The 21272-nt window shown below is 38.5% G+C and overlaps 1 protein-coding gene across 1 annotated transcript in view; it reads left to right on the top strand.

Moving 5' to 3' along the window:
• The window catches only part of PALMD (palmdelphin), a 28490-nt gene extending 10302 nt beyond the window's left edge, over positions 1-18188 (top strand). The window contains exons 3-8 of the mRNA XM_009923425.2: positions 792-922; positions 10829-10943; positions 11824-11857; positions 11947-12057; positions 12781-13872; positions 18073-18188. Coding sequence (XP_009921727.1) covers positions 792-922; positions 10829-10943; positions 11824-11857; positions 11947-12057; positions 12781-13872; positions 18073-18116 — 1527 coding nt within the window. The 3' untranslated portion in view covers positions 18117-18188. The remainder of the gene's footprint in view (positions 1-791; positions 923-10828; positions 10944-11823; positions 11858-11946; positions 12058-12780; positions 13873-18072) is intronic.
• Positions 18189-21272: the final 3084 nt, after the last annotated feature.

The following is a 21272-nucleotide window of genomic DNA, read 5'->3' on the forward strand; positions in this document are numbered from 1 at the left end:
TGTACACATGCAATACACCCATTTATAAGCCACTGCTGTACAGAAAGAACTCCACAGGTACTAAACAGGTTAAGACCTAAATACACAAGCCCTGGATTTCCCATACAACAGCAGTTCTAAATACATAGCAGGCTTGCTGAAACACTAACCAGAAATCAGCAACCCATGCTCCACCTTTCTAGTCCCACTCTTACCCCACACATCCTCACCAGATGAAATGCAAGTTCACTACCATAATTACCCAAGTTCCTTGTAAACTCTACAGATAGCATTCCACCACTAACTCCCTAGAGATCTCTTCCCCCTATACAATCTTATCTACAGAAACTTTCCACCTTTTATACGCCATCCCAGAATTTATACAATGCCATGACCCCAGAAATCAGGGCTATTGAAATAAAACTATAGCTCTTCTGAATGGTGCCTTTCGCACAAGTCTGTAATATGTATGCTTTGATACAACTGTTTTGATTTATTGAGGACAAACACACCACTGGATCCACTTATAAATATTAATCTGTTACAGGTACCAACTGACATCCTCTATGTATTCGTTGGGTGGACTAATAAAATGGGACATTGCTCTTAATGAGTTTGGTTTTAAGTCAATCTCAAAACACAAATGTTTTTTAGTATTTCTCTTTCAGTGGCACTCACCGCTGTCAGGTTGCCTTATGCTAGATACAGGATAAGAATGTGGATCATGCCTATGGCATCAAGACAAATACAGTAAATGATTGATTAGCCTAACTTTTAAAGTATGCTTTCTTGTCTGTATTCTTCCCCATCAGAAAAAGGCCTTGCGAGAAAAATGGCTCTTGGATGGCCTTAGTTCTCTCACTCCAAAAGAGCAAGAGGAAATGCAAATGCAGAATCGGGAGGACCAACAACGGACTGATGAGCTGGAACAAGACATTTTCAGGTAGGGTAGTACCCCTGCCCTTCTGTCCGGGTTTAAATGGTCCCTTCTTAAAAGTCCTACCTTATTTTGTAAAAGATTAATATGTCAGCAAGGGCTAAACATACACAGTTTTACACGCAGAGTAAAGCAATCTTTGTTATATTTTCTAGTCAGCTAGAATTAGAGAATACACAATGCAAGCTTCCATACTTTGAATTTTATCAAACTACACAACAAATATCTTGCAGAATATTTGTTCCTCTAATTCCAGATATCTATTTCATGCTATAGTCAATAGATGTAAGCCACAGTACATGGGTTTTGTCCTGAGATAGCAATTGTTGAATCAGAGTTTCAAAATAACAGTAAATAGTTTTAGAAGTTCTTCAGTTTCACTAGGTCCTGCACAGCCTTTAATACCTGACTTCTACCATAACACAGCACTTCAGAACAATACAAGCTGCCTAGCACCATTAGTATCACTTGCCTTATTTTCACTTAATTTCCATGCTGTTTTGTCCTCAATTTATTCCCAGACGCCTGTTAGAGCAAAGGCCTTTTTCTACCTTTTATTACACATGTTTCTACAATCTCACTGCTTAGTGTGTCCCTATCACATAGGGCTAACATCAATCTGCATAGACAGTCTCACATACGACTTCTTTATTTACTATGGACATGATTCTAGGTACTTATTAGTTGCAGTTAGCCTTTCCCAAATACCACAGGGCTCTGTACACAATCAGCTCCTTCCCTGGGTCCACGCATACTGACTGGTACTACCCATTAGCACCCACAGAAAGATGAAGTGTTCTTGTTTCTTTAGATTCTGGAAAGTTTCATCATCCTTTTTTGAGGCTTATTCCTCTATTTCAGTTCAATAGCATCTTCCTCCATATTCTTCTCTTCTTCCACTGTCCTCCTACACACACTCTTGGCAAAGTTGTCACCAAGATTACCTCCTCCAGTTATCTCCCACCCACTTCCCTTCTTACTCCATCCCTCAGACACAAACAATAATTCTCTTGGCTGACAGGCAGCAGCCTAGTGTTAGTTTGTCCTATAATTACGCTGACTTCTTGCTCGAAAGCACTTTTCTCAACAGAACAGCTCTTCACACACCCTTGTAGAACTCTTTATTGTAGTGGTAGGAGGTAGACAGCGTGCTCTAAAAACATCCCAGCAGGTTGTGATTATGAAGACATGTAAGAGGGGTCCCTGCCACAGTGTCATCACCAGAAGAGCGAGCCCTGTGGGGAAGAACTGGCTCAGGAGCAACAGGGAAGTTGCACTGAGCAAGTAACTCCCCACCAGCCCACTGGAAGTTCAGCCCTTCTCCAAGCACTGGGAGTATAGACTAGATTTTCAAAGTCCTGTTGACTTTGAGTAAGAGCTGGAGGTTTACTCAAGATCTCCTTTATGCCCTAAGAACTTTGGTGATGGGCGATCTTTAAAACGACTGTTGGGTTTTTTTAAGTCTCAGAACCAAGTCAAGAACTGGATTTGGTGTGTGACTATGTTGTGGGAATGATGCTTTTATTCTCCTGACATAACCTATACTGTTGCCAATTTGTTTGACAACACTCAAGTAAAGAACAAGCAATGCCATTATAGTGGAGGTCTGTAAATGTCTATGCCACCAAAAAGGAAAGGTACTGAACTCCTGACATACTGATTGACTTAAAAAATAGTGAAACATTTTAGTAGGAAGTGTACTGTATCTCCAGCATCTAAATCTAGTCTGTCACCTCACAACATACTTTTAGGGTTCTCTGCACCTGAGTCACTATCATCAAGCTATCTCACAGCAGCGCTGGCAGTGGGTCCCTTCTGTCCTATGCCTGGGAAGACTTGGAATGCAGGATTAGGACTTAAAAACCTTCCTACAATACTAGTTCAGAGATTTCAGCAAATAGGGTTGATTATTCACATACGTAATGTCATTTCCATGTCTTAGAGAATCCTGCTTTTGTAACTACAGTTGTAGAGTCTTTTGAGACTGTTTTTATAATTATTGTCCTGAATTTGTCATCAGCTCAGTGACCTTAATTTTTATTTTCTCAGAGACCAAAACTGAACACACAGAGTGAGCTTTACTTCTCTGAATACAGCCATATAAACTTTTTTTTTTAGCATGACTAGAATTTATCACTATTACAAATAGTAAAACAGTAATCCAACTGGTGCTTCAAACCTGAAAAACTCCTTTAATTCATGCCGGTAAATTAGCATCACAAAGGAATATTCCCTCTGCTTTAATTCTAGATTGGATCCAAATTTGACAAGAGGTTATAAATTTTAAAGTTTATCTGAATTAGAAGCTTCCAGGTCTGTTAAAAGATGCCCATAGGCATTTAAAGGAAGATTTCTAAATTCATTTGTGCTTTAAGGAAGGAGAAATGAAAGTGCCAAACCTCCTATTTGTCCCTGATTGCTTTCTTAAATCACAGCATGAATCCTGGAGTAACGTCTCAGCCCATCTCTATTTTTTGATAATTACAAGGACTAGATGCAGATACACTGTGAATGGGGAGACTGCACATTTAGTACTACATCACATGACCAAGAGCACACACATTATACCAAACAAGGCAGAGATTCCTCAACTCATACACTTGATGTATGCCTGAGCCTGTAACAGCCTAAGTATAGAAATATGCCTGTTACCTTCCCACTGAAATCTTTGCCAGAGACTTGGTTAACATTCAGCATGCACAAAGAAAAAAAACATGTTAGAATTCCTTTCCCATGTAGGTGGGATGCAGGGATGACAGGTTTGTTTTGTTGTGTTGTTTTGGTTTGTGGTTTGTTCTTTTGTTGGTTTGTTTTGTTTTAATGCTTTCTATTTATATGCCTGCATTTAGGAGAAATGTATTAGGTATGAATTCTTTTCCTACATAGTTCCAGATTCAGTTAATTACAAGCACAAGTATTGTTTGTCTATCTAGATAGCTGATATTCCGACCATAAACCAGCAATTTAAATGCTGATGAAAATTAAATTAAATAAGTTCACTTGCAACTGTAAGCACTACAGTGGAAAAAACTGCAATAAATGTTTGATTGTAGTTGCTGGTCTTCCTCCTCTTACTAAAAATATTATTCTTTTTCCAAGAATATAAGGCTATTTGTTTTACTACACCTGCTTAATAGAAGCTGGGAATGGTTCCTCTTATATTTTTAGATATGGTGCTCTTTCATGGCAATTCATTTTTTCTTAGCAAACTGAGTATTTCCACAGCCATTTGTTGTCAATACCAGTGTTACCAACTAATGTTTCCTCTCTGTGACCTTCTCCTGGGAATCTCCACCAAATTGCTTCCTCCTTAAAATGATTCCTACTTCTTGACATACATCTGGAATACTTCAGATTTATTTGTAGTGAAATGAATCAGACAAATTACATCAGCATAAAATGAAAAGAATAACTGACAAAAAGTATAACACAAAATGACACACTATCTTCACTCTTACATTAACAACTTCACAGGTATAATGCATCCTAGAAATGAAAATCGATACAGAAATGCTCCTAATTACATTCCTGATCCACACTGAATTAAGAGGACTTAATTCACCATTGCTGAAGTTCTAAAGACAGTTTAGAGGTTTGTAAGGCCTTGATATCAAAAGAAATATTTTCATTACTGATATACTTACTCTCATAACCAAACAATCTACATACCTTAGAGTCTTTGGCAGCTTTTATCTTCACAATACACAGAGGACTCAGACAAGGACATTTGATTTTATACAGGGAGAATGAAGGCAGAAGAACATACCTGGAGTCATGTGGGAACTTCCTTCCAAACTAGGAATTTAAGCAGGTTTATTCACATCAAGCATCTTTTGCTTTAAATTATACTTCCTACCACTCCTCAATAGCTGTCTAGCAAAGGCCTCTAGAAAAACATCCACGCTGCCTTCCGGATATCATTATATTTTGTTTAGACATACCCAGCGCAGTTTCAAACCAGGCAGCAGCAATACAGAAACCTAGTAATACAGAGTTCAGTATGAACAAAGTCTACTAAAAAGCACAAACTACGCACCATACAGTACTTGCACAGTGCTTTTGCTATGCCATAGATATCACCCAAGCTAACAAAAGCTTGCTTGACTACATTTATGTGAAGTCATATTTTTGCCCTGCCCTGTAAATCAAAGATTGCTAAACTGATCATGTAGACACATGTCATGCAGTAGCAGTAAGATCTATTCTTCAGAAGCTCTGTAGAATTCTTTCTTCTGGGCATCTGATTATTAAACTTCACTTGATTCAGATAGATTCTGTTCACTTTGATGATTATTCTACATGGGTTTTATCTTCAGTTAAAAAATCTACATCACTTTAAAGACTTTTTGAATACACTCAGACCAGTCTTTGTTTCTTTCTGCTGAGAGGACAATCACAGTTGTAGGCAGAATATTTACAGTAGTGGCATGGGCCTTTCCATCACCCTCCTAAATGGGACCTCTGTTTTGAAACATTCTTTACTTGGGTGTTGAATAGAGCTAGTGTATGTCTGCTAGTGTATGCTTGAATTTGAGCATTTTTTGATAAAAGGGAGAGTTCCATTCTTTGTATCAGCAACAAAACAGTGAATAGCAAGTGGCCTGAACCACCTTCCAGACAAATAGCTGAATGCTGTGGTTACGGACGAAAACTAGCATTTACATTATCTGTCCTATTCACCCTCTTTACATGTTAGAAGTTACAGTGAGCAAAGTGAGCATGTCCTTGATCAGGGTACAAGCTGAATGAAGAATTATGAGTCAGGTTTTCTCATTTAATCTTCAGCTAAGCACTCATTCTTGATGGAATTAGTTGCTAAACAACATACTTAAAAATGCACAAACAACATCATGTTAACTAAGGTCTATTCAATGTTTTGTAATGTGATACATGAAAGCAGGCTAAGGCTAGATGGACTCCAGAGCTGCTGAAGCATTTGACTCACCTCAAAACATGTGAGGACTTGCTAAACTGCCTTTTCCTCTCAGTCTGGTATTTTCCAGGGTGGTACCCTCCTATCTGCTTTTCATTCTTAAGCCATTTATTTTTCTCCTGGGATGACAGTGGTGCCAAGCCCAGCAGATCAGCTGGTGGCCAGCAGCAGTCACGTATACTCTGTAGAATTTCTTAATTCAGCTACTACTTTGGCAGAGAAACTTCCAATTTAGTATCTTGGCTTCTAAGGCTCCTTCTTTCATCCATACCTCCATACTGCTTATTTTACCCTCTCAGATAATGACCTCTACTCAAGGAGAGAAGGACAAATATCCAAAGGATTAATTTAATACAGTAGCTATGTTATACTTCCATTTCTCTACAAAACACAGCAGCACCATCGAAAAATAGTTTCTTATAATTGCTAGTGTAGCTCCTAAACCCTTTCAAGACAAATACAAACTGTGATGTAACTTCATAAAAATGTCATTGATTTAGAAGTTTCTAAAGATTTAAACACACCAGAAAGATCCTGGCCTAACTTTTCAACTGCACGAGGTCAAAAGGACTTAGATTTCTTCAAACCATACAAATTGCATCTTTTAAAAGTTTCCTTTCAACAAATTCCAGCATGCACACTCACAACATCCTCTGAAAATGAAGCACAAAAATCTATCTCTATATGTAAGTATGAGTGCAAAAGAGATACTTAAGGTCTAGATGCAACATCCATTACATCAGTATGAGAATTTTTCCCTAACCCCACCTAATCAGTCCTCTTAATTACCATATGAAGTGGGTGTTGGTATGGGTGTGACAGCATACATAAATTTAAATAATACTTTTCTTGATCTCCCAGATAACTATACGGGGTTTATCATCTTTGATTTATTTGGGGTTGTGTTTTCTCTTTCTCTCTCCCCACCCCCACTTTTTTTTTTTTAATACCTTTCCAGGATTTTTTCTTCTCGTCCACCTGTGTGTCTATGAGCATTTAGAGTCCAAACTGAAATAAACCCATAGTAGAAGTTAATGATTCTTCCATTCATTATGCTTCTGTGATCTTTTAATGATTAACTTTTGCTTTATGATAATATTACAATCAAGTCTCATGTAAAAGTACAACATTTTGATATATTAAACAAATACTATTCTGTAAGAAGTGCAGAAATATGGCACATGGTCATTGCATTACTTTCTTTCATAGCCCTCCAAGAATATTCATCCCCCTCATTACAAATTTTTTAAATTTTAGAACTATAATCAGTACCTTTGAGCAGGGTCCTAAGGGCATCTTGCAGAGCTCAGGTCCAAAGTGTTATCTACTTCTAAATATTTTTTTCAGCTTTTACTTTCATCCTGAATGCATTTTTCCTCACATCTCAGTTCTGAGGTCTGTGATACCTTTGTGTTTCACAAAAGAGGATATTCTCACTAACAGATAAAAGTCCACATAGTATCTCTACAAATCTGAGTTTAAATAGGGCAAGAGCCACAGTGTTAATTCAGACTCCTCAAGCAGTCACACAGAAGGAGATAAATAATGCTTCTTTGCCAGCCTACACTCAACTTTTCTGGTCTGCTTACTTTAAAGGGATGACAGATTTCTATTATTAATGTTGACTTTGGTGTAATAATCATGGATCCTAGCACATACTAAAGAATAAGTCAAAATATAAAACAATTTTTTCTATGAGGGTTATAGGTCATCATTACTCTATATGTAACTTTGTCTCAGATCATCTGGTTGTAACTCTCTTCTGACTGATCTGAGCAACTAGTGATACCAGTTGCAGTTGCCTTAAGTCTACAGTCATCAATTTCTGACGTGGATTCAAAAACAACGGAAGACATATTTCACTCAAATATGGAAAGTTTTGAAATTTACATTTGTTTTTTCTTTTAAGTTAAAAGAAGTTCTTCCAAAAACAATCATGTTGCCGAAAAACTTGGAATAAAGAACTTATCAACACCGATTTAGTGTAGATAAGCAGACACTTCTTTATTGATGGCCGGGTGCGCGGGTGAGTCCTCTCACGAACCACGCACACCTGAACACCAAAACAATACACCTTATATCAAAACTTATTCATGCATATTCATTAGGTTTCCAGGAAAGGTTATACATATTCATTAGGTTTCCGGGAAATCATTAGCATATGTAAATGTCCTTTACGCAGGCACAGTGAAGGTCTCTGGTGGTCTTCAGGAGTCCTCTGGTGGTCTTTCATAGTCTTCCTCACTCGTCCGCTTTTTGACCTCTCAGGTGTTTCCAAGCAGCAAACTGGTGTCCATAACGGTTTCCTCAGTTTCTAAAACAAACACTACAAGACTACCAATCTTTGTCAAAGCTTCTGTGGTTAGATGATTTTAAACAATACTTGAATTTTTATGGTTACACATTACACATTTTCTAAGTTCCTAAGTTCCTATGGCTACATTTCAAACTTAACACTCCCATACCTATGCTTCATAATTTCTACTTTTTAATCGAACCAAACTCCTTTATAATTAGATTTTAATTTCTTTTATCAAAATATTTGCAACAATCCCAAAAAGAAAAGGTAGATGAACCAGGAGACTGAAGCTATATGGCACTCACTTACAGCATCAGAGATCCAGTTCAAGTCCCAGTTCGGAGTTAAATCTGGACTTGATTCTGGATCTTCATGGAAAAGTGACTTCCCAACTACTAGGCTAATAAGGCAAATTTCTATCTAAAACCCAACAAGTATGCACTTATGCAGAAAGCAACAGTCTTGACTAGAAAGAGGAAATAAATAGGATACGGGACACCTGCTTAAGTCACTGCTTTAGTCACCAGAGAAAAGAATTTGCCTGAGATACTTTAACTTAGAGGCGTGCTTTAACTGGGCATAGCTTTCTCCCTCTCTCACATACATAGAGATTAGATATTTTATCCTGGACCTTTCTGTCTAGAAGTATTTCATCAAACATTTTAGTGCTAAGAAAATAACCTTCTAATTAGGAAAAAGATGCCTTAAACATTGTACTCAGCTTTAGCATAGAAGAAACCATGTAACAGATTTAACATGTAACAAAAGGGGGAGGGAAAGGGAGCTGTGACCCCTTTTAAATAATGTACAAACCTACAGCAGGAGTCAATAGCCCAAAAGAAATTTTGACTGCCAAGCCAAGTCTTAACTGGCAAGATACTTATGGTTTGCACTGCTAAAATCTGACAGAGATAAGTCAATTGCTGAATATCCTGATGTCATAGAGACTATCCAAAGTTAGTATATTTGGTATTCATAAGAGGTAGGCTTGTAGTGTTTGTAAAACAAAGCTCTCACTGACTAGACCTGGGTACAATTAAGGCTCCTCCACCAATAAACAGACCCTTAAAAATTGTTTCTTAGTGTTGGAAATCTCACCTAATTGCAATCCTAGAAAGTGATTGCTATTAATACCTGATGCAACCTCTATCACAGCTATGTGAACTACCCAGTTTTCTCTTGCAAATTCATTGGTAATACTTGTGAAGATATTACTTGAGCAAACACTGCAAACATTAACCTTCCCAGCTGCTTGTCCTAGGTGCATTGAACCAGTGTGTCTTGCGTGACTGCTGTTTTGCTGAAAAGGAATGGTTTCCAGAAACAAGATTTCAGTACTTTTCACAGAGAATTAAGTACACAAAATGCTGATGAGTGACTCAGAAGGATGCCTGTATGTCTGTAAAAGCCCTAGTACACAGCCCCAAAGAGGAGCTCTTAAAATTTACTACTATATTTAAGTCTGTAACTACACAAGCTCTGGTCTAGTCTATCAGGAACGCTACAATAACACCCACCCCACAACAGTAATATATTGCATTTTTAATCAAGATTTTTTTTCCTAAAGAATCAAGCTTCAAGCTGTCAGTCAAGCACTGTTACACCTGTTTTACCAAAGCAAAGAATTTTGAAATCCCAGAACCCATATTCACACATTCAAAACCTTGGAGAACTGTCTTGGCATCTTGGAGCTGAACACACACACCCCTGCCTCAGAAACCCCCTTCATCATCCTGGGTGTTTGTAAATTCTTCATTCTCAATCTCAGATGGACTGGAAAACAAAAAAGCTTCAGACTTTAGTCTCTTGAGCATCCAGCCACTATGCAGGCTGCTTAGTTTTCAAAATCCACACAATTTTGAAGTTACTACTTCATAAAAGTAGCCTGCAAAGCACATCATTATAATGATTTCTAGCTATATTAATTTTCCTATTAAAAAAATAGCTAAGAGCTGTTTTACCTACAGAAAGTACTTGCAAATGCCATCACTATTTTATCAAAAAAGTTCTACCCCTCAGAAACACAAATACAATTTGATTTCCATTGATTGAGGTGGTTCTTCTGGAATTGTAGCTTCTAGATATAGATTGACTAGAATTTTCCTCCATGGGGGACCCTCCTGAATACAGTTTGGCTACATTTAATAAAATATAGCATATGAGGTGATGTACTTTCGCCCTTGCAGTACCACCACGTACAAGAACATTCTTCTTTCTTACAACAAAAGACTTTGCTTCTTTTCATCATGTGTACACATACAAAATTAAGAAACAAAGTCATAACCCTGGCATTTGTATACTAGATTCCTACACCTTAATTACAACAGAGTAATCACATTTCTTGAGAAAAATGTAGGAGAGAAAATTTGCTTAGAGGTGAGGAAATGCTGTGGGGGCCTATATTTCCTATCTATTCGCTCCTGAAAAATAAGTTAATTTCAGGCACTGTTTTCTAAGTAGGCTCAGAAGGAATCTACAGCAGGTAGATTTTTTTAAAAAAAATGAGAATACTATTTCACAGTGTTTCCTAATGCACGTGAAATTATATGCTGATCTCATATTAGACCAAAATTTGTCCGTGTAAGTAGAACCATCCCCACTAATGTTCACATTCACAATGTATTGAATCGGCAATGTTTTTCTCTGCCTGGTATTAAATCAAAGGGAATTGTGATTGCAGACTGGAGAAGGAAATTGAGGCTCTGGAAAGAGAGGAAATGGAAGTCTCAGCTAAGGAAGAAGCAATTTTAAAGAAACTTAAGTCTGTTGAGAAAACAACAGAAGACATAATAAAGGTTAGTGCCAAATTACTCCAGAAGTAGAATTCATTACTTGTTCACCATAAAAAAACAGCAAAAGGGGAACTAGCTGGATCCTGAGTGGTCATGAGCTTTTGTCTAAAGTGACAGTAGTTCAGATACAAGAGGGGTCAAGATGTTAGACTGTTCAAGTGGCCAAATGTCTCCATTTGCTTGTTTATGGGAGTGGAGGAGCAACTCCTATCATTATTCATCTATAGAACATCTCAAAAAAATTAGTGCTGACACTGGCACTAACCAGCAACTTTGCACCTCAGCCAGAGACAGACATAACAGGTACAGAGTGGGTAGAGGCTGATGTATTCATACTCTGTCAGGTGATGTGCCCAGCTAAACCGCATCATGCTTTCCCTCAAGTCCCTGAGAGAGGTTCTAGTGAAACATGACTTAATATTATCTGTCATTAGTCTTTGTCAAAAGGTCATTTTGATATTTGAAAATAATCTTAAACCATCTCAGAAAAATATAGTGATGAAACTCCAATTCTCCAGATGTTCTTACACACTCTCTCTAAAGATATGTAGGGAGATAAGCACAACTAGAAAGCCACAGTAGAGCCTTTGAAAATCTTTGAAGCCAATCAGTTCAGGCCACAGTGTGAGGCTGTGTCACTGACTAACACTTTGTAATGTCCTGTCCTTCCCTGTGTGAGTTGGAATCATATTGGCAAAAAAGACCAGAAAAATTTCACTTTCTCCCCTGCCATGCTCCAACTGAGCATGTTGCACTTTAAGCCCCTTCTCAGTATGAAGCTGTGCACACAAAAAGTTAAAACTATCAGGTAAAGCAAAGCACTGCCTAGTTAACATCTTAAAACTGACTAATAACATTTATTGTTAATGGTTCTCTTTCCTAGTCTGCGAAGACTGAAAAAGCAGGAGTTGCAAAAGGTATGTTTAGTCAAAAAAATATTTTTAAAAAGGTTTGTGTAGAAGTCAGTGAAAACATACTAAATGCTTTGTGGATCATCTTTATTCAGAGGCAGCAGACTACATATACACCAGCATACCTGACCTTCCCAAGTATTTCAGGCCTTCCGCACTGAGAAGTACTGCACATGCTGCCACTGATGATGAAGAAAAGAGAAAAGGTACTGCTTATTAGTAACTCCACAGGGTGTCAATATGTGCAAAGACTTCCTATAAATTGAATCTAATACACTTTAAGGGAAGGATAAACATTACAGATACGGGACAATGTTGTTCTCATTTAAGCCGTGTTGTGTTATCAATGAGGTCATCAAAACTGAGAGGTGAGACACTGGTGTAAAGTATGTGCCATTGAGAATAAGGATCAAGTGTTTTCAACATTGACACTTCTTTCCAGCACTTTGTTCCTCTACCTGGCATAACCTTAAGTAGTTCCTCCCTTCATACTATACATGCTTATACCTACTGGGCAACCAGCAGTAGTCTGGTTATTTCCCAACTACTACAAAGCCTCCTAACCCTTCTGAGGGCTTAAGACTCTTTACTCTTGTAGCACGTTGAGCTCTTTCAACTGCTATTGCCCAACACAACACCAGGGGCCAAGGTTAAATCTGGCTTTCTCAGTCAGTCAATCATGTAATGAAAACTGGCTCCTCTTTCCTCACAGAATTAGATCCAATCAAAAATATTTTTTTCCACTTCAAGTTTTGACAGGATGGAAGGGATCATTCGAAATAAGAATCCAATATAGTGGTTATGTATGTGATAATTTCACATATTTGATAATTAATTCTGACAGACATTCTCTATCACTGTCAGAACTCTTCTATAATATTTCTTGCAGCTGCTGCATCATCAGTTTAAGCACTTGTTTCTTTCAACAGCATTGTTTGCCATGGAAATTAAAGTTGAAAAAGACATGAAGACAGGAGAAAACACAGTGTTATCAACAATACCTCTTCCCTCAAAGGAGTTTAAAGAGACAGGGATTAAAGTGTATGATGATGGCAGGAAGTCAGTCTATGCAGTGTCCTCAAATGGCAGTACAACACAAAATGGCATGGATGAACTTGCTCCTGTTGAGGTGGAGGACCTGCTATGGCAGGCAACTGAAAAAAATTCCCAGTCTCCCACAGAGTATCATGAGCCTGTGTTTGCAAACAAATTTTGCAGGCCAGTTACTCCTCAGAAAGACAAATTTGTCTCTAGACCAAAACTGGAAGACACTCACAGAAGAGAGATTAATGGATTTAGCAATCATCAGACAGAATTCTCCTCCAAAACAGAGCCCTTTATGCAGCAACATAAAGAGAATGGGCTTGATCTTCCAAAGCTAACGCAGCCAAAGTCTCCCTCTCCAGTACTTCCCCATTCAGAGAAGACAGTGTACACTAATCCTGAGAACAGGATGGCACATAATGAAGAAAGAAAAGCTGCGTATGAGGAATTAAAACCTTACCAGAATACAAGTGAAAGACATAATGAGACAAGGTTAAGCCCCTGCCATCTTAATGAAATATCCCCTGCACCTCAAGATGAGGAAGATGTTCAATACAGCATTGTCCAAGCTGTACCATGTTACGTGGATGATTCTGAACCAGTAACAATGATTTTCATGGGTTATCAGCGCATTGATGATGACGATGCAGAAGCAGACCAAAAATTGTCACAATACGATGGGGTTATCCGTGCAGAATTAGTCATCATTGATGACGATGATGATGACAGCAAATCTGAGAAACCAGCATATCATCCCGTAGGCCACTATAGTCAGGTTTATCAGCCACTGAGCAGGAAAGTCACAGAAGTCCCACAGATGAACCCTGTGACCAGTCTGGGTGCAAGCCTGAACAAGGTACCCCACAAAAATTCCATCTCCTTGCGAGAACAAGAGGAACGCTTAAGCTCACCAACACACCATGCTCATCTTCACAGCCAGGTATCTGGCGATGGTACAGAAGATCCCTCACTAACAGGTAACAGAAAAGACTGTCACTGCTGTTCACTTATATAGCAAACTGATACTATTATCTGCTAGCAACTGTTTCACTTTATTATTGGGATTGTTTCATGGACTAATATTCAATTATTAATAATTTCTTTGCTCTTTGCTTGTTAACAAATGCCAATCTGCATTTTGGTACTGTTGAATTATTTCATCTTTAGCAATGCACTAGTTACCGTATCAAAATTTGGAAAATAAACTATCTCAGAAAAGCCATTTCTGTAACCTTCAAAGATTAAAAGTGGTTATCTTTCAAGTGACAATTAAAAGTTCCATTAATAGTACTTCAATTAGCAGAATTAGTTTTCATTTCTACCAGGTAACTAACAGCATTGCTTCTTAACACTGTCTCCTCACTGAAATGTTTTTGTGCCTATCTGCATTCTAACTACTTCCTAGATAATCCAAATTGCTCCTTAAATCAGAAAGACTGTTTAATAACCAGTTTTACTTTGCATTTTTCTGGAATCAGCATTGCCAACCTTGCCTTGACAATGTTTATGCAAGTTTTAACATTTTTTTGTTAACCTGAGTTAGATATTTTTATAGCCTCTGAAAGGCAATGAAACAGTTTTCATCAGTACATGTAGTTAGTCAATAGTGTTATTTTTTTAACACTTTTTGTATTCTATTAATACTCAAGTTGTCTATTTCTTAATATAAAGTTTTAGAATAAAAGGTTGAAAGAACAATAGCAAGATCTTTCAGAAACATGGAGAGCTCTTTATCATTATGTTGCACTTTAATGCATACAATTAAACTGTATTTAAGTATTTACAGAGCAGATTTCAGACAGCAGTCACATTCCACTGCAAGGAAAGAATACTGTGCTTGAATTATAGGAAGATCAGGGGTCCTGATCCCACATTCTCTCCCTGCTCCTCTTCCAGACTATATTCTGAATAATTTTGCAATTTGGCCGCAAAATTGTAAGTTTGGGCCCTGCCTAAAGCTGCATTGGCAGCCCAGCATTTCTTTACAATACATGTAAAGCCAGGAGAGAGGGTAGTCATTGGATCACATAAGGAGTTTCAAGTATTTTTGCATCAGTACGTACGGGTTGTGAAGAGCTGTTCAGTTAAGTAAGGCTCTCCGTTTATAGGAGTATCAAACTTGTGCAGTCATGCACACAACAGCCTAAAATATTCCAGCAGTGCTGCCCAGCCTTTCTGATCAATGAGACCACTGCACTTTTCTATCACTTGAGAGGACCTTTGCTTCTCTCAAGCACCAGTCTTGCCATCTGCACACTTCTCTGGGTCCTCCAGGACCAACGGCTGCTGCCAGCAACTCTTATGCCAGCAACTGAAAGCAGAAGTAGCTGGCACAGGCAAAATAAACCAGTAACTGCTCCAGCCCATTACATTTGGGTGATAGTCCCTTAATTCCCCCATCACATATGTATAGGCATGTAACAGAGAAGCGACACTCACCCACCCACCAGCTGGTTGCTACCGAAACAATTAATTCATCCTACACCCCACTGCGTGGGTGCTCCTGAACAGATCCTGGGAAAGAGGTTTCCAAGAAGTAACTAATAGCTAGCACTACTATTTGGGGGGGGGCCATACACAGGCCATGAGACATTAGCTGAGCACCTCTATCTGTAACAATCTTGGCCTATTTTTGTCTCCTGAAAGAAGAATCTGAAACTTCATTTTCCCCTGCCACTCACAGACACCCTCTGAACAATCTGGGTTCTTTCTCTTTTGAGGTTAGTGGAAAACAAACACTGACTTTCAGGGAAGGGGGATAAGTGCAAATCTGGCAAAGACATTTTGAGAATCTGTTTTGTTAATCTGTATTTGGTCTTACCCATTTACTTACAAGTATTCTACCAAAGAGAAAATAGCCAATTAGGAAAAAATTGGTCCCAGTTAAATTAAAAGCAGTTTGGCAACTGCCTCCAAGTGAGTGTCTTAAATGCCCAGTAGAATTTGGAACTAAGCCAAATTTGGAACTGAGCCTCTTTACCCTTCCACCTATTTATTGCCACTCCCTGGGACATTTTGATCAGTGGAAAAAGCCAGGAAGTGACTCGATTTTTCCCAAGCAGTCCTGTAATCCTACTGTGACTTCTAAAAAGGAAACAAAAGCAGGAAAGCCTCTTAAATCTACAACAATCTATTACACAAAGCTTTTTCTTAGGGAAATAAATTGTTTTCAAAGCAGCCTAGCCTAGCAGGTTCACACTAAACACCACCAGTGAAAAGAGGGCAGTCAAAATTATTTTGGTACCTCATCATTCATTACTAAACCAACAAACTGTACAACAGAAAAAATAATCCTCTCTGAAATGAAAGTTTTGGGAGGCAATTGCAGCATCTGAATATTAAAGAAGCACTTAGGACTCTCTGAAAGAGAATGGAAAGCAAGGAAGCACACAGGACAGACCAGGGAGACAGTCCCTTATATAACAACCCTGCTTTGGGAAAGAAATGAACCTTCAGAGCAAGTTACTGAAAAAGTTAGTGATGGCCAAGGACAAGTAGGAGGCAGAGGAATTGTTCCATGTGCCAGTCTATATAGAGAAATATCAGATCAAATTAGGAGCTTTCAGCATGCCTCCAAACTGACAGAAATGTAGAACATATCTCTTTTCATATGGGAGCAATTTTCCTTTCCCCATGAGCTTGGTGGGGGACCAATATCTCAAAGTATGTGCCCTCAGAAAAACCATACAGAGAGAAGGATGACAATGCTATAGTTAGGACACCAGTGTTTTGCATTCTTAGAGCTTATTTTCTCTTTAAATTTCACTTAAATGAATTAGTGTGCAGATGTTTTGAAGATTCAATACTCATTAGGGAAATTAAAAGTCCTTGGGGGGGGGAACAAAGGCTAGACATAGTGGAATGAATAAGGAAAGGAAAAACTGAAGCTGAATAGGCAGTAAAACCTACTCACAGTGTGGAAGAGGTTCTCATGGGATGTGAAGGTCCAAGGCTATTGGCAGGTAGCTAGTCTAAATGAGCTAATTTTTCCTTACCACTGGAAGCTGTGCAACCTTCAAAAAACACAATGGAGACTTAGCTCCATTTGCACTGAAGAACGTAACATAAAAAAAATCCTTTTTAACAGAGAAAAATTCATGCTTGCCATCTGTTTCTGTAATGCATAAAGCAAGGCAAAAACAGACTATTGGCTATAGGTGAAGCATCAGACATTGTTCTCTCAAACCACAACCAGGACTTGAATCCTTCATAATTCCTTGGTCTGCAAACAGTATGCAGGGTCTTTTAAGAGCAAAGCATAACATCAGTGGCCCTATGTTATAAAGTTACACTCAGATGCTTCTCTGATTTGCAACAACTTCAGCATTCAAAACATAACTTGAGCTGGACATTTGCTGACATCCATAAATCAAGTAAACAGCTGCTTTGACTCCCTGTCTCTCAGTACAGAGACATATGCGGGATGAAGGAATGAGACATGCTATTTTGGGTAACTCTTCAAACTCACAGGTCACAGAGCTGGAGATTATTCCCACTGCATTCTCAGATCAACTGCATTGTGGGGGGAGGCTCTTATATATCATACAGCAACATTATATTGCTGTTCTAAAAATAACATTAACATTTAATCATCTGCCCTGCACTGTCACTTTCAAACTAACCCACGTTATACCCAGTTACAGAGAATAGCCATACTGATGTTTATACAGATACTAAGTTACTCCATCAGACTTAAATCAGGAGTATGACTAACTCCCACTCTGACTCACTACACCAAGAAGAGAGGAAAGTTTTCTGTGAACATCAACACAAAAGAAAAAGGCTTCCAAACAGTTACAGCTCCCACTGAGTTTAGTTTAAACAAAGAGTTTGTTTAATATTCATTCATCCTTTTAATCTGTCAGCATCTAGTCAAGGACAATACTATCTGTCTGCAACACGTTAGTGAAGGTAATAGAAACAAAACAGTTAGAAAAGAGCTGTGCTAATTTTCGAATAGTGATAATGGAGTAATTTCTTAATATACTCGCTTTATTGCAAAATTACCAGAACTAATACCTTCTACTGATTTCTTTCTATAACACTAAACCAATGCTTATTCTGCCGGATTAACCACTGGAGGTACATGTATTCTTCATTTTTCTAAATAAAGAGATTTAGGATCAGAAATAGAAAGTTACATCTTAAAATATAATGGCTTTGTGTTCTTTTTTCAGCTCTGAGGATGAGAATGGCAAAGCTGGGGAAAAAGGTGATTTAACAGTTGTAATGACATGGAAGTAAAATTTACTATTCAAAGCAGAATAAAGCTAAGAAGAGTTTCTTCAACACACCTTTTTTGGATCATAATGCTTGTTTTGCTCCTCTGTTTTATGCATCTGGGTTATTTTGCCCTCTGCATAATCCAATGGACATAACTGCCACATACACACAAATCATATCCTAGATTTTGCTGAAAGTAGTGGAAAGTTACCTAAGACCATAAATGCAGTGTATATGCAAGTCTGAAGACATGTGCATACCTGTTCCCACAATCAGGAATACGTTGTTGCTATATACGCAGAATGGATAAACACCCGTCACCACAGAACTTCACAGGCCATTGTTTCACTTCAAAATGTGCCAATCTACCCAGTTTTGATAGAAAAAGCCATCCCAGCATTTTTCTGGTAAAAGCATTGGTTAATAAGGAAACAGACATGAGTGACAGGAACAGGAAGAAATGTAAATATAGAAGTTGAGTTTTGAAGCATACTACCTTGATCCAAAATTTAAAGCATTCCTTTTTAAGTGACAGCAAAACAAACAAAAAATAGTAAAGTCAGCATTTAAATATTTAGCCACCTTCTGGACCTCCACAGCGCACCCACCCTTCTATTTTAGGTATGAGAGTATAGCAATCCTCAGACCCTGCTCCCTTCTCCATGCCACATACATGCTGTCCACCCACAACCTCACAGATTGATCCTGTGCATATCACTATGAACAGCCTGACCTCCCAAGCATGGTTTTACCTCCTAGCTTGCTCAGAAAGCCCTGCTTTTCCAGGAAAGTGGTTGCCAGACAGGCAGTGCCTGTCCATCAAAAAAAACCCAACCAAAAAAACCCAAAACCATAACACAAACCAAAACTGCTTAGTATACAGGTTTCAGCTGGCCAGGGAGCTAAAATCAGTGCAAGCCTCCCATCAGAAATACTGAGTTGCCAATGGCTTGTCCTGCAGCTGCAACAGGTCTGTTACAGGTGCAGCTGCTGCTGGGCACAGCTCTCCAGCAAGGTCCAAGGCTCCCACTAAGGAACAGGTTAATTCTTTCCACATAAGGGAGGAGCTAAGGGCCCTTAAAGCAGCCATAAGGTACAATTATACCTAGAAAAATCACATGCAAGTCAGATTTTTCAAGTACGTAGTTCTTGGGGGGGAAAAAGTGCCTCATAGCACTACATCCTTACATTCAAATCAGGATGATAGCTTTATTTTGCTAGGTCTTAGCCCAGTTTGAATCACTAGACAGATAAAGCTTAGGTTGTGTTATTTTAATATAGCTGACTCAAATTATGCACCAGCAAAAAAGAACCATAACTTTTTTGCCGGTCATCCTCGTTTCAAAGCAGGAAACTGAAGCTACTACCTCATACTGAGGCACAATGCTAGTAATCAGCTGACTTGTAGCCTCTAAACACTAGGTGGCTCCCAGTCTGAAGTGGGTAATAATCTCAAATTTTAGGACTTGTCAGAGATGGTTACCTGGAGAGTGGAATAGTAGATAAGAACAAATAAATTTCACTATATTACACTTTCTCTATGTCTATCCTGGTTTGTTTGTTTTATAGTGTGGGGGTGTGTGTCTTAGGTTTCTTCTGTTATTTGTTGGTTCTGAAAGCAGAGGGAGTTACCCTCAACTTTTTTTTATTATTATTTATTTTTACACCTTCTCAAAAGGTTCTTAACAGGATACACCAAAAAATGAGAGAGTAGGATTGATATGTAGTAGTCATGAACAGTTTTTCTAACAGCAGCACTCATCCCCTGCATTCCCCAATACTCTGTGCTATTAAACTTAAATGATCTGGAAAAGGGGGCAAAAATGCTGCTGCCAACATAATATTATTCAAAGTAGTTTGAAAGAACAGAGAGTGAAGAGAGACGTCACCATAGTGAATGTGTAGTAAATCTACAGATGAAATTCACTACAAATAGATGAAAAGTAACATGAAAAAAATAGAAATAACTCTAACCATACACAGGACAAGAAGTGGCTGTTAAGTCATTGTTACAAACCTCTTGGCTAGGAAGTAAAATACCTTGGCATTATTTTCGATAGTCCTCTGAAAATATCAACTCCGTGCTCAGAAGCCATGAAAATGAAGAGAGCTTTAGGACTCATTAGGGAAGGCATGGAAAACAGATCAAAATACAACTCTGTCATACCACTTCATATTTACAACTTAGGTAGAGTTTGGTCACCCCATCTCTGAAGAGACAAATAGAGAAGAGTAATGAAGATTATCAGAAGTGCGAAATGGCTAAATGCAGCAGCAGTCATACAGGGAAAAAGTAAGGCACAGACATACGAGGCCTAGAGAACTGTGATAAAGGCAGGAATGTAAAAAAAGATACAGATCATCAAACAATGACATCAAGAAGGAGGCTTAAAACAGAAACAAGCACTTTCTCACAGTGACTAATTAAATGGGAGAGCAAAAGCATTAATAGATTTTTTTTTGTTTTAATAATTCATTGCATGCTTCTTAAGTAAAATCCAATCACTACAAGAGTTCCTGGTCCAGCTGCAGTTTCTAGCTTAGGACATCCTTGCACAGATTCTGGCAAGTAGCAAGGAGATCTTGCTGAGAAGAGAAAATATCACTGCAGTCTTGTTACATCTCTTGCTCTAAGTACTCATTACTACCACTTCTGGAGACAATACCGGGCTCAGTAGATCTCTGCTTTGCCACGTGGCAATTCTGATGTCACATATATTAAAACTAGTCAGTTTGTGGCAGATGAATCTGAACTGTTCCACACTAATACACTAGCTATGTAGCAGCATGGATATCAGATCATTAATTTGGAGGAACAGAGACACAAAACAGACCATTCAAGAGTTGTGTGTTTCTGGGAGGCAGGGATGCTCACCATCTGAGCCCTACAGCCCCAGAGCCATCCCACATCCCATATCACAAGAACAGAATTACGACAAGGCAAATAATCTTTTTCACACATCAGTATGGATGCCATGCAAAATTCCAATTCATCATTAAAGCCGAATGATTCCTAAGGCCCAGTAGGACAAAAGTCTCTCTGAAAGCCAAAGCTGGAGTCCTTCTTAGTCCAGCATCATTTGTCCAGGATGACTATCATAGATGCCTGGTTCAGTGACACAGATGTTCAGCTTTTGTGGTTTACAATATGTAA

The sequence above is a fragment of the Haliaeetus albicilla genome, chromosome 8 (genome assembly GCF_947461875.1).
Source record: "Haliaeetus albicilla chromosome 8, bHalAlb1.1, whole genome shotgun sequence".
NCBI classification, from domain to species: domain Eukaryota; kingdom Metazoa; phylum Chordata; class Aves; order Accipitriformes; family Accipitridae; genus Haliaeetus; species Haliaeetus albicilla.